The 14,995-nt window shown below is 43.8% G+C and overlaps 1 protein-coding gene across 1 annotated transcript in view; it reads left to right on the top strand.

Moving 5' to 3' along the window:
* The window catches only part of LOC137562606 (A.superbus venom factor 1-like), a 335,432-nt gene that overhangs the window by 203,617 nt on the left and 116,820 nt on the right, over positions 1 to 14,995 (top strand). The window contains exons 21-23 of the mRNA XM_068274110.1: positions 1,218 to 1,278; positions 11,161 to 11,247; positions 14,433 to 14,636. Of these exons, the coding sequence (XP_068130211.1) occupies positions 1,218 to 1,278; positions 11,161 to 11,247; positions 14,433 to 14,636 (352 nt within the window). The remainder of the gene's footprint in view (positions 1 to 1,217; positions 1,279 to 11,160; positions 11,248 to 14,432; positions 14,637 to 14,995) is intronic.

Genomic DNA, 14,995 nt, shown 5'->3' on the forward strand with positions numbered 1-14,995 from the left:
TGCCTAACCCTAAGACCCCCCTGGTGGTGCCTAACCCTAAATCCCCCCTGGTGGTGCCTAACCCTAAATCCCCCCTTAGTGATTGCTTGATTATGTAGATAATAATGTTTTACAAAGAGTACGTGATAATATTTTAAATAATGTTTTAGTTAAATATGATAGATATGTTTAGTATGTTTGTAACCATTATTCGTCAGATTTAGCTATCGCTCGGTTTATCAGATGGATAATAGTGTTTTATAAGTATTAAATGTGAAAAAACGATATATTATGATTTTGTTGTTGCAAAAGTTTATTTGGTGGATAATAATGTTTTACAGAGTGTTAATAAAAAAAATGTATTACGATGTATTTGTGGACGGTTTTATATGGTGAAAATAATGATTTATGAAAAGTGATTATTTAAAGTGAACCAGAGACTAAGCACCCTCATGTATTTTACCATATATATATCAGTGGGAACATTAGAGAAAACACCTACCCTGCTCTCCGTTTCATTCTTCACTGTCCAGATTTCTTCTTATCAGCCCTGATAAAATCCCCGACTGAGCATTCAGTCTGGCTTTGTTATAATGACTCAGCTATAATGATTCCTGAGCAGAGCCAGAAGGGGGCAGGCTTGGGCTTAAAAAGACATCATAGGAGACCGACTCAGCTATAAAGATTCCTGAGCAAAGAGCAAAGCCAGACTGAATGCTCAGTCAGGGATTTTATCATGGCTGATAAGAAGAAATCTGAACAGTAAAGAATGAAACAGAGAGCAGGGTAGGTGTTTTCTTTAATGTTCCCACTGATATATATGGTAAAATACATGAGGGTGCTTCGTCTCTGGTTCACTCAAAACTATAAATAAGTATTATGTTACGTGTAAAGGTTACTAGTCGCCGGCGAAGTTGGGAAACATTAATTATCACGGATGCAGTTTGAAAACATAAATGATCACGGGCGCCCTTTTTTCCTGTTCGGCGCCTGTTAAGCGATATTTAATATGGGAGTCAACGGCGGCGGCCTTTTTGTCCACCTGCCTCATGCGCCCAAATTTCCTGCTTCCCTGGTTAGCATCCGTATTACTTGTTTACCAGATAAAAAAATAAAGAATAGATTTTTGACTTTCTGCCCGAGAGTTACTATTTAGAGTGGACCTATACTATTATCTTTTTAAATCCACCTTATTATAGTCTGCCAATAAAGCTTTATAATCCTATTTTGTATTCCAGCCAGAGGGAAAACTTATTGTGCAAAATATAGCTAACATTATTCTGGATCCCGAAGCGAGAGGTAAGTAGATTTCACCACAAAAAATTTGTAATGTTGTTGCATTGTTCATAAGTGACCTTTTAAATTATTTTTACACCCCCAAAACTTGATGTCACCGGGTTACATGGCACCCTGCACTGCAGAGTCACGAGCGGACTCTGTGGAGAGGTAAATCACCTGTCCACACTCCAGAAATGCATCTCCCCCCCCCCCCCCATGCATCCCAGTTTCCATGGCTTCAGTGGCATCACATACCGAAGGGCTAAATGATGAGAGATGCCGCTGAGGCGATAGAGACTTGGACAATGAGGAGGAAGAAGGACAATGTGTGGCTGGAGTGTGGTGTGGTAAGTTACCAATGCACAATTCATCTGTCAGTCTCTTCACCGGCTGCCAATCACATCTCATCTTCCTCTCTTCCTGATTCTCCAGACCTGTCCCCCTCTGTCAGTCTCTTCACTGGCTGCCAATCACACCTCATTCACCTCTCCTCCCACTTCACCAGCCCTATCCCTCTCTGTCAGTCTCTTCACTGGCTGCCAATCACACCTCATCCTCCTCTCTTCCCACTTCTCCAGACCTGTCCCCCTCTGTCAGTCTCTTCACTGGCTGCCAATCACACCTCATCCTCCTCTCCTCCCGCTTCTCCAGCCCTATCCCCCTCTGTCACTCCCTACACTGCCTGCCAATCACATCTCATCCACCTCTCCCCCCGCTTCTCCAGCCCTATCCCCATCTGTCACTCCCTACACTGCCTGCCAATCACACCTCATCCTCCTCTCCTCCCGCTTCTCCAGCCCTATCCCCCTCTGTCACTCCCTACACTGCCTGCCAATCACATCTCATCCACCTCTCCCCCCGCTTCTCCAGCCCTATCCCTCTTTGTCAGTCCCTACACTGCCTGCCAATCACATCTCATCCACCTCTCCCCCCGCTTCTCCAGCCCTATCCCTCTTTGTCAGTCCCTACACTGCCTGCCAATCACATCTCATCCACCTCTCCCCCCGGTTCTCCAGCCCTATCCCTCTTTGTCAGTCCCTACACTGCCTGCCAATCACATCTCATCCACCTCTCCTCCCGCTTCTCCAGCCCTATCCCCCTCTGTCACTCCCTACACTGCCTGCCGAACACATCTCATCCACCTCTCCTCCCGCTTCTCCAGCCCTATCCCCCTCTGTCACTCCCTACACTGCCTGCCAATCACATCTCATCCACCTCTCCTCCCGCTTCTCCAGCCCTATCCCTCTTTGTCAGTCCCTTCACTGCCTGCCAATCACATCTCATCCACCTCTCCAGCCCTATCCCCCTCTGTCACTCCCTTCACTGCCTGCCAATCACATCTCATCCACCTCTCCTCCTGCTTCTCCAGTTCTATCCCCCTCTGTCAGTCTCTTCACTGGCTGCCAATCACACCTCATCCACCTCGTCTCCCACTTCTCCAGCCCTATTCCCCTTTGTCAGTCTCTTCACTGGCTGCCAATGACACCTCATCCACCTCTTCTCCCGCTTCTCCAGCCCTATTCCTCTCTGTCAGTTTCTTCACTGGCCGCCAATCACACCTCATCCACCTCTCCTACCGCTTCTCCAAGCCCTATCCTCCTCTGTCAGTCCCTTCACTGGCTGCCAATCACACCTCATCCACCTCTCCTCCCACTTCTCCAGCCCTGTCCCTCTCTGTCAGTCTCTTCACTGGCTGCCAATCACACCTCATCCACCGCTTCTCCAGCCCTATCCCCCTCTATCACTCCCTTCACTGATGGCCAATCACACCTCATCCACCTCTCTTGCCGCTTCTTTAGCCCTATTCCTCTCTGTCAGTCCCTTCATTGGCTGCCAATCACATCTCATCCAGATCACCTCCCGCTTCTGCAAACATTACCCAGAAGTCTGCACAATAGTCTGCAGTCCATTCCACATCATAGACGAACTGTTAGCCGCTTTCCATGACTCTCAACCACGCTTCGCCCTTCCGGCTTGAAGGAGGAAGCGTGGTAGTGAGTCGTGGAGCACAGCTTACAGTTCATCTATGATGTGGAATGGACCGCAGACTTCTGGGTAATTTAACCCCCCATCACCCGCGGTCACAGCTATACATTCAGCAACTCGGAAGCCCATCCCTAGCTGCAATATTTGGGATCAGTGAGAAAGGAGATGATGAGCTGATGTTGGAAGTTGGGTACTTTGGTGGCTAGGGGCCTGATTGGCAAAAGTTGCAAAGCAAAAGAGCCGCCCACATTGCAGGATTGGCTGATGGCGATGGGAATTTTTTTTGGAGTGGTGGGGGAGTCAGCTGAGAGTGCAGACCCCAATGAGTGAAAAACTGTGAAGCAGGCCTGGGAAAATTTAGGAGGAGAGTAGAGCAGTGAAGTATATCTTATGACCAGGGCCGGATTTACAACTCAGAAGCCTGTAGGCACAGGCGTTATGGCACCCTAAACTCCACCCCTGAGCACAGGTCACACCCCCAAGTAAAAATATACTGAACTCTTATACCTTCCTTATGTCATTAACTGTCTTACACTCTAATCACTCTTACACTGTAATCCCTGTCTCATATCATCCATAGTGACATGAGACAAGGATTAAGGTGTAAGTGCCTAAGGTCAGTGATCTGAGAAGGATGGGCCGCCTCTCCCACATAAGGCGCCTGTAAGCAAGTGCCTACAGTTCCTTATGGAAAATCCGGCCCTAGTTGCTACCATTATGGTGGCTTTACAAACCCCACTCTATACTTATTTACTGGAGACAGAGAAGAGAGAAATACGCATCACAGGAGGTGGGAGGAAGAGGGAGAAAGGGGAGGTAGGAGAGAAAAGAGAGTGAGTGAGTTGAGTAATGGGAAAGGAAAAATTGACTATAAGGACCACCTAAGAATGGATGATGGTATGAATGGGTGTTTAGTAATTGTTAGACTAATATATATGCATATAATTGATGCGGACCATGATGCAAAAAATAAACGGGCAATCTGTGACAAAGTTGACTTCATCGATTTAATCGGCCGGATTATATATATCTGATGTCTGCAAAAAAAAACCAAAAATGACAGAAATTGTGTTTTGATGTTTAGTTGACTCTCCTCTACATAGTCACCATACAGATTTACACATTTGTACCAGTGTTTCTTGATACTACGGATGCTGCTATTGTAGAAGTCTGCAGATTTCACCTTTAAAGGGACACTTAAGTCAGGAATAAAAAAAATCAGTTTTACTTTCCTAGGGCTTCTACCAGCCCCCTCCAGCCATCCCGTGCCTTGCAGTCACTCACGGAGCCTCCGGTCCCCCGCCGCCAGCTAGTTTCATTTTTCCTGACAGGCCCTGACAGGGAGACGGCGGGCTTTCTGCGCCTGCACAGGCCTGGCCATACGTATCCTTCTTCATGTTCCCATCCTCAATAGCGTCCTGCACGGGCGCAGGACGCTAATGCGGACAGGAACACAAAGAAAAATATGTGTGGCCAGGCCTGTCGGGCCTGTCAGCGAAAACAAAACTAGCTGGCGGCTGGGGACCGGAGGCTCCGGGAGTGACTGCGAGGGCATGGGACAACTGGAGGGGTCTGAAAGAAGCCCCAGGAAAGTAAAACAGATTTTTTTTCTTCCTGGCTTAAGTGTCCCTTTAAGTGTATCTGAGATGTCGGCATAAAAAGATTTGATACTTACCCGGGACTTCCTCCAGCCCCATGAGCACTGATGCATCCCTCCCCGTCCTCCCGAGGGCCTCCGTTTAGCCGCAATTACTCCTGGTAATCTGCCACAGTCACGCCAGTCGGCTGTTTTGCGCATCTGCAGAGTGGCCGTGCATGCGCCGAAGAGCCGAATGGCGTGACTGAGGCAGATTACCTGCCGTGATTGCAGCTGAACAGAGGTCCTCGGGAGGAAGGGGAGGGACACATCGGTGCTCACGGGGCTGGAGGAAGCCACGCGAAGTATCTAATCTTTTTATGCCGACATCTCAGGTTTCCTTTAAACCACTTTTCCAGTTCAAGAATGACATTATTTCTGGGAACAAGAAAAAGTCGCTTGGTGTGAGATCAGGAGAATACAGCCAATGCTGCCAGACCTTAAATCCACATGCCCTTATTTTGTCAACTGTGACTTGAGATGAGTGAGCTGGTGCATGGTCATCACACTGCAGCCCTCAGTCTTTTCCATCTCAAACGTTAGTCACTTCTGGCACAATCTGTAAATGAAATAAAGGATACAATGAGGTAATTTTCCCAACATTGTGCAAAGAGGCATAACTAGACTTAATAGGGCCCCCCTGCAAAAATGATAGCATGAGGCCCCCTTGGTTCCCGATTCCCATGTATGCACCACATGTTAAAGGGATGAATGCAAAAAGGGTGAAAAGAGAATTATTATTAAAGGAACCTCCATCCTACATTATCTGATATACCAAGGGTGTAGCAGTAGAGAAGAGTTAAAGACAGGATACCAATCTATTATATATGTTATACTAGATAGGTATCCTGTCTTTAACTCTTCTTCTCTACTGCTACACCCTTGGTATATCAGATTATATAGGGTGGAGGTTCCTTTAATAATAATTCTCTTTTCACCCTTTCAACATTCTCCCTTTAACATGTGGTGCATAGGAAGCAAGTTTGTGAATGAAAGTATGTTTAATATTTACCATCCGGCTGGTTATTATGCCCACTTTCACTCTGGCCTTCTTTAGCTATCTGACTGGATGCATGATGATCCATCCGCATTTTGCTTCCCTGCATATCCTTGTACTGAATTTGGGCTGTGGTGGGAGTATTGGGACTACCCGGGGGCATGACTGCTGCGTTAGTTGGTCTGTGACGCAGCATGTGTTTCTCACACCCCCCCGACCCGCCCACCACTGTTTAAGCCTATGATTGTTGGTTAAGTGGAACTTGCGGAAGTGATCACCACACACGGTGGGAGGGGCGGCCTGTGACATCAGACGCCACACTCAGATACAAAGATGAGAAGATTTTGCGGCGCTGTCACCGGCCTCCCTGCGCCTCTGACTATGCAAATCTATTCATAAATAGCTGTCAGGTAGGGGGGAGCGCTTCCCATTGGGGACCTCCTCTGGCTTTTTCATCTGTGCCAATAAAGGTTTTTATGGCAGAAGTAATACCTGTGCCCGCACTATGATTTCTCCATGTGTATAGATTGACTACTGTCGGTGGTGGCACGGTATTTGAATTAGACTTAATAGATTGTATGGTCTGACATCTTGGTAAGCTGTGTTCTGGGATTTGCTCTACCTACATATACAGTTGTCTGTTCAAATACGAGCACCAGGAGTTTGTCTTAAAGTTCCATAATGACTGCATCAGGTAATGACTCCACCATGGAAACAGAGAAGGAAGATGATTTAAATATGATGTCTGACCGTATGAATTGGAAGGCATTGTTTGCAGATGATAATATGAGCACAGAGGGCCTCAAAAAGTCAGTACATGCGGGAAGGCTGGAGTTTAAGTGGGCCAAGACTGCTGAGAAAGAAGCTTTTTTGGTCTAGTAAGACCTTTCAGCAGTACGAGGACAAAGTTTATGTTTCTAGGGGTTTCAGAAGATATTATGAACCTCTTGAATACTGTGATGATCCGGAATTTGTTGAAAAATGGAAGGCATGATTTCACCTTGATTACTGGACAAATCTCACAAAACTGGTGAAAGAGGGAACAGCACAGGAACATGTAAAGGTGATGGAAGAGGGTGAAAAGATTCAACAACAATTGAAAGAGATAGTGGGGGAGGAGAAGTTTAAGAACGTAGCTGCTAAAATTAATAAGAAAGATGAGACTGTTGAGAAAGAAACTAAGGTGCGTAAATTGTCTAAATATTTATGAGATCAAGAAGATTTCCTGAATGGGAACGTTTTTGAGTGGCTACCGACCCCAGCACGCCCCGTTAAACGCCCCCCTGGGCGATATTCAAAAGAAGGATGGACCACATATTTTGGTTCTGTTTCAATACCGGAAGCCACTTCACATAATAAAAAAAGATCAGGAGGTTGGAAAAAGGGCAATCAAAAAAGGAAAGAATACCCTTTAGGAGAAGAAGAAGGTGTTGCAGGCGGAAGAGGAGGAGAAAAGAGACAGGTGACCTGGAAGGGGCTACCTCGGGAATAGAACAGGAGCACGTTACGACAACTAATAAGGAATTACACATTTTTAATATAAGTGAAATTGATATCCCAGATGACAGTGTCTACAGACTTTGAAAAATGCTTGAATTATGCTATAGTACAACAGTTTGAGTATTTCCAGTTTGAAGTGGATCTATATATGGCTGTTAGAAGACTTAACATTGAGAAATGCCTTGCAGGGAACTGGGATAATGTACTACAAGGGGAAGACACTGAAGGGAAATGGCAAGCTTTTAAACTTATACTCAATCAATATTGTAGTATGTATATCCCATATGGAAACAAAATATCTAGGAATAAAAAATGGCCTCTATGGATGAATAGAAAGGTTAAAGATAAAATGAAGAGGAAAAAGAATGCCTATAAGGTCTTAAAACAGGAGGGGACCGAGGCTGCACTAAGCAATTATAAGGAGTGCAATAAAAATTGTAAAAAAGAAATTAGGCAGGCAAAGATTGAAGCTGAAAAACAAATCGCTAAGGATATCAAATCTAACCCAAAAAAGTTTTACAAGTACATTAACTCTAAAAAAAGAAAGGTTGACTGTATAGGACTCCTAAAGGATGAGGGTGGGAACTCAATGGTGGATGACCAAGGTAAGGCAGAGTTATTAAATGCTTTCTTTGCTTCTGTCTTCACAAAAGAAACAGCACTGTTGCAAACTACAGAGGCGGAAGAGTCTCAATCTTCTAACTGTAATATTAAATACTTAACGCAGGAAGAAGTGAAGGCAAGACTAATATAAATAAATTAAAAATAGACAAGGCACCTGGCCCGGATGGCATGCATCCTCGGGTCCTAAGGGAATTAAGTTCAGTTATAGATAAACCCCTTTATCTTATCTTTTGTGACTCTCTTGCAACTGGCAGAGTCCCAGTGGATTGGCGTACAGCCCACGTTTTCCCATTATTTAAGAAGGGCAAAAAATCAGATCCAGGAAATTATAGACCTGTAAGCTTAACATCAGTTGTATGCAAACTATTTGAGGGGTTACTAAGAGATACTATACATGACTTCATAGCAGAAAATAATCTTATTTCTCAGCATCAACATGGGTTTACTAAAGACAGGTCCTGTTTGACTAACATGCTCAGCTTTTATGAGGTAGTGAATGCTAATATGGATATTGGGAATGCTGGTTATGTGATATACTTGGACTTTGCAAAGGCCTTCGACACTGTTCCCCACAAAAGTCTGGTGCAAAAGTTGAGGATGCAAGGAATGGGGAAGAGTCTGTGTTCATGGATAGGGAACTGGCTAATGGACAGAAAACAAAGAGTTGTGGTCAATGGATCATACTCAAAATGGGAGACTGTTAGCAGTGGGGTCCCACAGGGGTCTGTTCTGGGACCAGTGCTCTTCAATTTATTTATTAATGACCTAGTAGATGCAGTAGTGAGCAATGTTGCTATTTTTGCAGATGATACAAAATTGTGCAGAATCATCAACTCTCAGGAAGATAGTGTCATATTGCAACAGGATCTGGATAGGATGGCTATATGGGCACATACATGGCAGATGAAATTCAATGTTGACAAATGTAAAGTCATGCATTTTGGACGTACTAATGGTCTAGCACCATACAAAATAAATGGGATACAGTTGGGGACATCAAAATTGGAGAAGGACTTAGGAGTACTCATTGACAACAAGTTAAATAATCGTACTCAATGCCAAGCAGCTGCAGCTAAAGCTAACAAAATTTTGGGATGCATTAAAAGGGAAATAAAAACTCGAGATGCTAGCATAATATTGCCCCTGTTTAACTCTCTAGTAAGGCCACATCTGGAATATGGAATTCAGTTCTGGGCACCACATTACAAAAAAGATATTGCAGTTTTAGAGCAGGTGCAGAGACGAGCAACAAAATTGATACGTGGGATGGAAGGTCTCACTTATCAAGAAAGGTTAGATAAACTGGGTTTATTTAGTCTAGAGAAAAGACGCCTTAGAGGGGATCTAATTAACATGTATAAATACATCAGAGGGCAATATAATAGCTTGGCGGATGAGCTTTTTGTCCCTAGGCCTTCTCAAAGGACTAGAGGACATGATCTGCGCATGGAGGAAAAACGTTTTAGCCATATATTTAGGAAAGGGTTCTTTACAGTAAGAGTGATTAAGATGTGGAATGCATTGCCACAGGAAGTCGTTATGGCAAACTCTATACCTGCATTTAAAGGGGGCTTAGATGCTTTCCTTGCGTTGAAAGACATCCATGGCTACAATTACTAGGTAATGCCTAATGATGTTGATCCAGGGATTTTATCTGATTGCCATCTCGAGTCGGGAAGGAATTTTTCCCTTTAGGGGCTAATTGGACCATGCCTTGTAAGGGTTTTTTCGCCTTCCTCTGGATCACCAGGGATATGTGAGGGAGCAGGCTGGTGTTGTACTTTACACTGGTTGAACCTCGATGGACGTATGTCTTTTTTCAACCAAAATAACTATGTAACTATGTAAGTTAGTAAAAGAACTGTAGAGTATGGTGATGAATCAATCACTGGAAATCTAAATTTTATACCACCAGAACTTTCTACTACTCAAGATATGGATTGTTTACAAATATTAGAGGAATATTTGGAGCAGAATAGGAATTTTCAGTAATCTTTGGAGGAGAGTCCCAGTTTGTTTAGACCATATAAATCAACAAAGCCATTTCTGGTGACTGCTGGATCGTCACTGGATATCTTCCAACAATCAGTCCTCAGAGAGATGAAGGCCTTGATTTATCCTGAAGAGAAACCTAATCTATATCCAGTAGAAAGAAGGGCACTGTCTTGGCTAAGGTCACAGGAGGACTTGATAGTTAAAAAGGCCAATAAAGGCGGAAATATTGTAATTATGAGTATTGAATATTACAAAAAGAAGCTTACCGTCAATTAAATTACACTAATTGCTATGTGAAATTAAAATCAAGTCCAACCCTGTCCTACCAGTGTCAGTTAAGATCTTTGCTCAGAATAGGGGTAGAGAGTGGTGTTATTTCAAAGCATGTTGGTGAAGGGTTACTTCCCTCTTTTCCCGTGTCTCCAGTATGGTACTTCCTCCCCAAGGTGCATACATCCCTAGTGGAGCCACTGGGGAGGCCGATTGTCTCAGGATGGGAGTCTCTGATTGACCCTCTGTCTCACTACCAGGACCACACCCTAAGTCCCCTGTTGTCGAATGTTCCATCGCTATTGAGGGATACAATGGATTTGTTGAAGAATGGCCACATGACGCGACATGGTCAGTGGCGTCCGTGGATGTTGTTAACCTATATAGTCGTATTCCACAGTTGATGTGAGTTCAGACATTAAGGGGCCTACTACAGAGAGTGGAGTGGAAGAATGAGCAAGTTGCGTTCCCATGTAATGGCCTACAGTTTATCCTCGAGCATAATGCCTTCCTATTTGAAGACAGTTAGTATCGGCAAGTGTCTGGAATGGCGATGGGGACCTGTGTGGCCCAAATTTTTGCGAATTTATACTTAGCCGAATGGGAAAGGCGGTATGTTCTGGGAGAGGCCAATCCATTCTGCTCCTCGATTAGGGTGTGGTCCAGGTATATAGATGAAATATGAAACCAACCTTACTGTTTTACGTACTGGCTTGAGCTGGGATTCAATCCCTGGTCAAAGGTTCAATTCCTCAAAGGTAACAAAATAAATAAATTACCCAGTACTTTTCTCCAGCTGATCCAGCATTACCAAATCTTTACATAAAGTGTTCCCCTTGTCCAGGTCTCAAAATACAATGAAATATGTAATTTCTATTCATATTGTGTTCTCCAGGTGGATTTCAGGAACAAGAAGTCAAAGCAGTGAATGCCAAAAATGTTGTCCCCAATACGCCAATCGAAACAATGGTCACTGTGCAAGGTGAGGGTAAAGGAGTGTTTTTTTAAATCCATTTTTCAATAATTATATTTACATACATTGTTTTTCACATCTGTGTACCCCTGTGTAAATAGACAATATGGGGTGATACGATAAGGCAAGGCACAATGGAGAACTTATGTCATCCAACAAACCTGGATAGTGGACAGGGTGATGTAAAAATGGAATGCTATGAAATGGCAACAATTGCAACACTTACCTGGACCCTTTTCTCACTATGAACCCTATTCAATTAATCATTTTTTTCCTGAGTTTTCTCCTTTTTCACACCTAGTTAATAAAATTCCTGTACTCAATGTACCTGTAGCGAAAAAAGTGCCCCTATGGGGATACTCGCCTGGGGAGAGGCTTCCCCCATCCTCCCCTACTGGCCCGTTTCAGCCCTTGGACCCCAGAAAAATGGCTGCTCGATCATGGGCACCAGCGGAAAAAAACTGAGCCTTATCAGGTCCATGCTGCTGCACATTCACCGAGCCTAGGTTTTTTGTTTTTTTTTGCCGGAACCCAAGCAAGTCTGTGCTACTGTGCAGGTGCAGTGTGGCTGTACTTCGCGGGTCCCAGCGTTGGATCAAGCCAGCACTCCTTGGGTGAGTATCCATTTGCTGCCATTGCAAACCTCCTAGGTTTGCGGTAAATCACCAGCAAGGAAGAAAATGCTCAAAATAATTTTAACAGTCCCTTTTGACCCACTTTCAACTGCGAAATGCTGAAAAGTTATTTTAAACAGAAGATGAAACGTTATCCCTTAGAAGAAAACTCAGAAGAAAAAAAATGACTGAATAAGGGCCAATATCTGCCATTCAGCATTTTCTGTGACTGAATAGTGAATTCAAAATGGACAGTTCCAAAGGTACAAAAATGTTCTATGGGCCAGTTTCATATTTATTCATTTCATTTCTGTCTGTTTCAGAAAAGTCCTTCTATACTCACTTCTACAGGCAAAACCAAATGTAATAATATTGAATAGTAGTGAAGTCCCATTTTATGAATCAGGTGAATTGCGTATGAATTGCGTACTACTTAGGCCCCGTTCACACTTGCGTTTTGCCATGCAAACGGACCGGATCCGGCTCGTATCAGGACCTGATCCGGATTGGAACCGTACGGTTCCGATCCGGATCCGGTCCATTTGCATCAGGACTGTATCAGGCTGCCATCCGGATCCGGATCGTAAAAAAATAACAAAATACCTTTAAAGTTGTTGGGGTCAGCAGAAGGTGCACCTGGTGCACCTGTACAATCAGATCCTCCACTGTAGGCCTCACCTCCACCTCCGACATACTGCCAAACAGCTCCAGCACGTGTGTCACTGCTGCTCCACTCCAGATATGCTGGGCCCATGTGTCCCCATCCAAAATGGCCTCTAGAATCCGCATAGGAAGTGGGGTAGAACGTCAGGTGTTTGTATCCAGTGTGTTCTGTGCTTTCCGTTCCCCATAGGTTTCTATATCCGCATGGTGCAGTCAGGGTCCGGCCCGGGTGCGTGGGCCGGATGATCCAGCCCCAAAAATAGCGCATGTTGGAAAAGCCTCCGGAGTCCGGATCCGATCCGGCTCCATTCTGTACGGAACGTACGCATGTGAACGTCCGCATAGACTTTGCATTGCTATGCGGAACGCACATTCCGTTTGTACAGTATACAGTCCGGATCCGATCAGGCGGATCTGGACAGGGAACGCTAATGTGAACCAGGCCTTATAGCCGATCAGTCAATAGTTTAGCTAACAGTTTTGGGTTATTCTTGCCCATCAGTAGCCAGTTAGCTAGGACTTTGGATAATGGTGAATCACTAAAAAAGTAGCTGATTGGGATTACGTTCTGCTTATACAGTCAATTGGCTAGTAGTGTTAGGCATTAGGAGTGGTGCAGTGTTAGGAAAAAGAAAGCATTAGGAGGAGGGTTAAGTGTTAGGCATTAACCTCCCTAGCAGTATTGACAGTTATATACGTCCATACAAAACATGCTGTGAACAGTAGTGTTGCTTATCACAAGCTGGTTTTCCTGATCACGAGGTCGGTTTCCAAATTCGTGATTACCTCTTGATCACGGATTCAGTTCCGAATGCACCCGTGTTCGTGGTCCGAATCCGGCTCATGATCACAGATTTAGCCCTGATCACGGCTGTGACTATTACGTGAAGAACCAGCCAACTTTAGCTGTTAATAGCAAAGCCCCCTTACATGCTAGAAACACCAAATTTGCCAGTTATGTTAAGAAGAACAGTGGGAAGAAGGGAATTTTTTTTTCAAAAAGACCTTATAGTTTTTGAGAAAATCAATTTTATTTTTTTAAAGATTCTTTATTTATGAACAAGAATTTACAGAAAGACAAAAACATCCTAAATAGACAATGGAGGTACCTCACATCCAAAAATGTAACTTATCGAGCATAATAATTAGCAGCTAGCCAGTGCTGCCGGCAAATATTTAAAAGATTTAAACGATTTTCTCTTTTTTACTATAAAAAAAACTCTAAAATCGTTTTCCCCTTGTTCCCTCTGTTCTTCTTAACATAACTAGCAAATATGGAGTTTCTAGCATGTAAGGGAGCTTTGCTATTAACCGCTAAATTTGGCAGGCATTAACTGTCATTTACCGCATTTAAATGTATACTTTTTTCCTTTGAAATTTTAAAATCGATTTTCTCAAAAACTATAAGGTCTTTTTGAAAAACATTTTCCTCCTTGTTCCCACTGTTCTTCTTAACATATCCTGCAAATTTGGTGTTTCTAGTCGGTAGGTTTATAATCTCGAATACCGACTCGTAATTAGTGATTACATGCGGTTATTCGATTCGAAACCACAATCGAGTTGGATAACCCTTTCTACTCGTGATCGTGATCACGAGTCAGTTCATGCTCGTGATCACTAGTATTCGTGATTAGAGCTATCCGAGCAACCCTGGTGATTTCTTCCGATGCCTGAGATAGTTCCGCATGATTTCTAAAAACCTACCAATATTTTGTCTCAGACACGCTTGACAAATGTCCCCCAGTGAGTGGTCTGAGAGCAATGTTCTGGGGAAAAAAGTTTCAATACTACAAACATGTGTAAATTTATAAATATAGCAATAAAGGCAGGCAAAAGTAACTTGATTCTGAAGTGCGTCAAGTAATTAAGTCCATTTAATTGGTCTTCAGTCTTAAGTTGCCTGTTTTCACTTCTCAGGGACGGCCATTAGTGAAATGGTGGAAAAAGCCATCGATGGAGTCAATCTGAATCGTCTGATTGTTCCAATACGGGGAAATGGAGAGCGGAACATGATGTCCATGACTTCGTGTGTGATTGCCACTCATTACCTGGATGCTTCCAACCAGTGGGACAGAGTCGGGACAGGGCAGAGAACACAGGCCATTCAGTACATCCAGGAGGGTAAGAAATAAACCTTCCAGATGCGGTCCATTTAACATTATTGGTCTGTGCAGATGTCCTGCTTTCTGCCGTTGTGTCATCAGGACAGAATTTGTCTTCTTCATGTAACTTTGTGTTGTTTTACTCCTTAGCTACTTGGATTTGGTAGTATATAGAAACAAAGTTTTCTGAATATTCTGGAGACCATAACAAGGCCCCCCTCAGTTTCTTTGCCACACCAGTATGCCTAGTGAATGTATTTGCAGCCATAGTGTCATTGCCTCCTATGTAACAAGTGCAAAAGTGATGTCCCCCCATACAAGTATATGCCTTGTCCCAATAAAGAGTTATTGCAGGTAAAATTAGTTTGGGCATGTTCA

The sequence above is a fragment of the Hyperolius riggenbachi genome, chromosome 3 (genome assembly GCF_040937935.1).
Source record: "Hyperolius riggenbachi isolate aHypRig1 chromosome 3, aHypRig1.pri, whole genome shotgun sequence".
Taxonomy (NCBI): Eukaryota; Metazoa; Chordata; class Amphibia; order Anura; family Hyperoliidae; genus Hyperolius; species Hyperolius riggenbachi.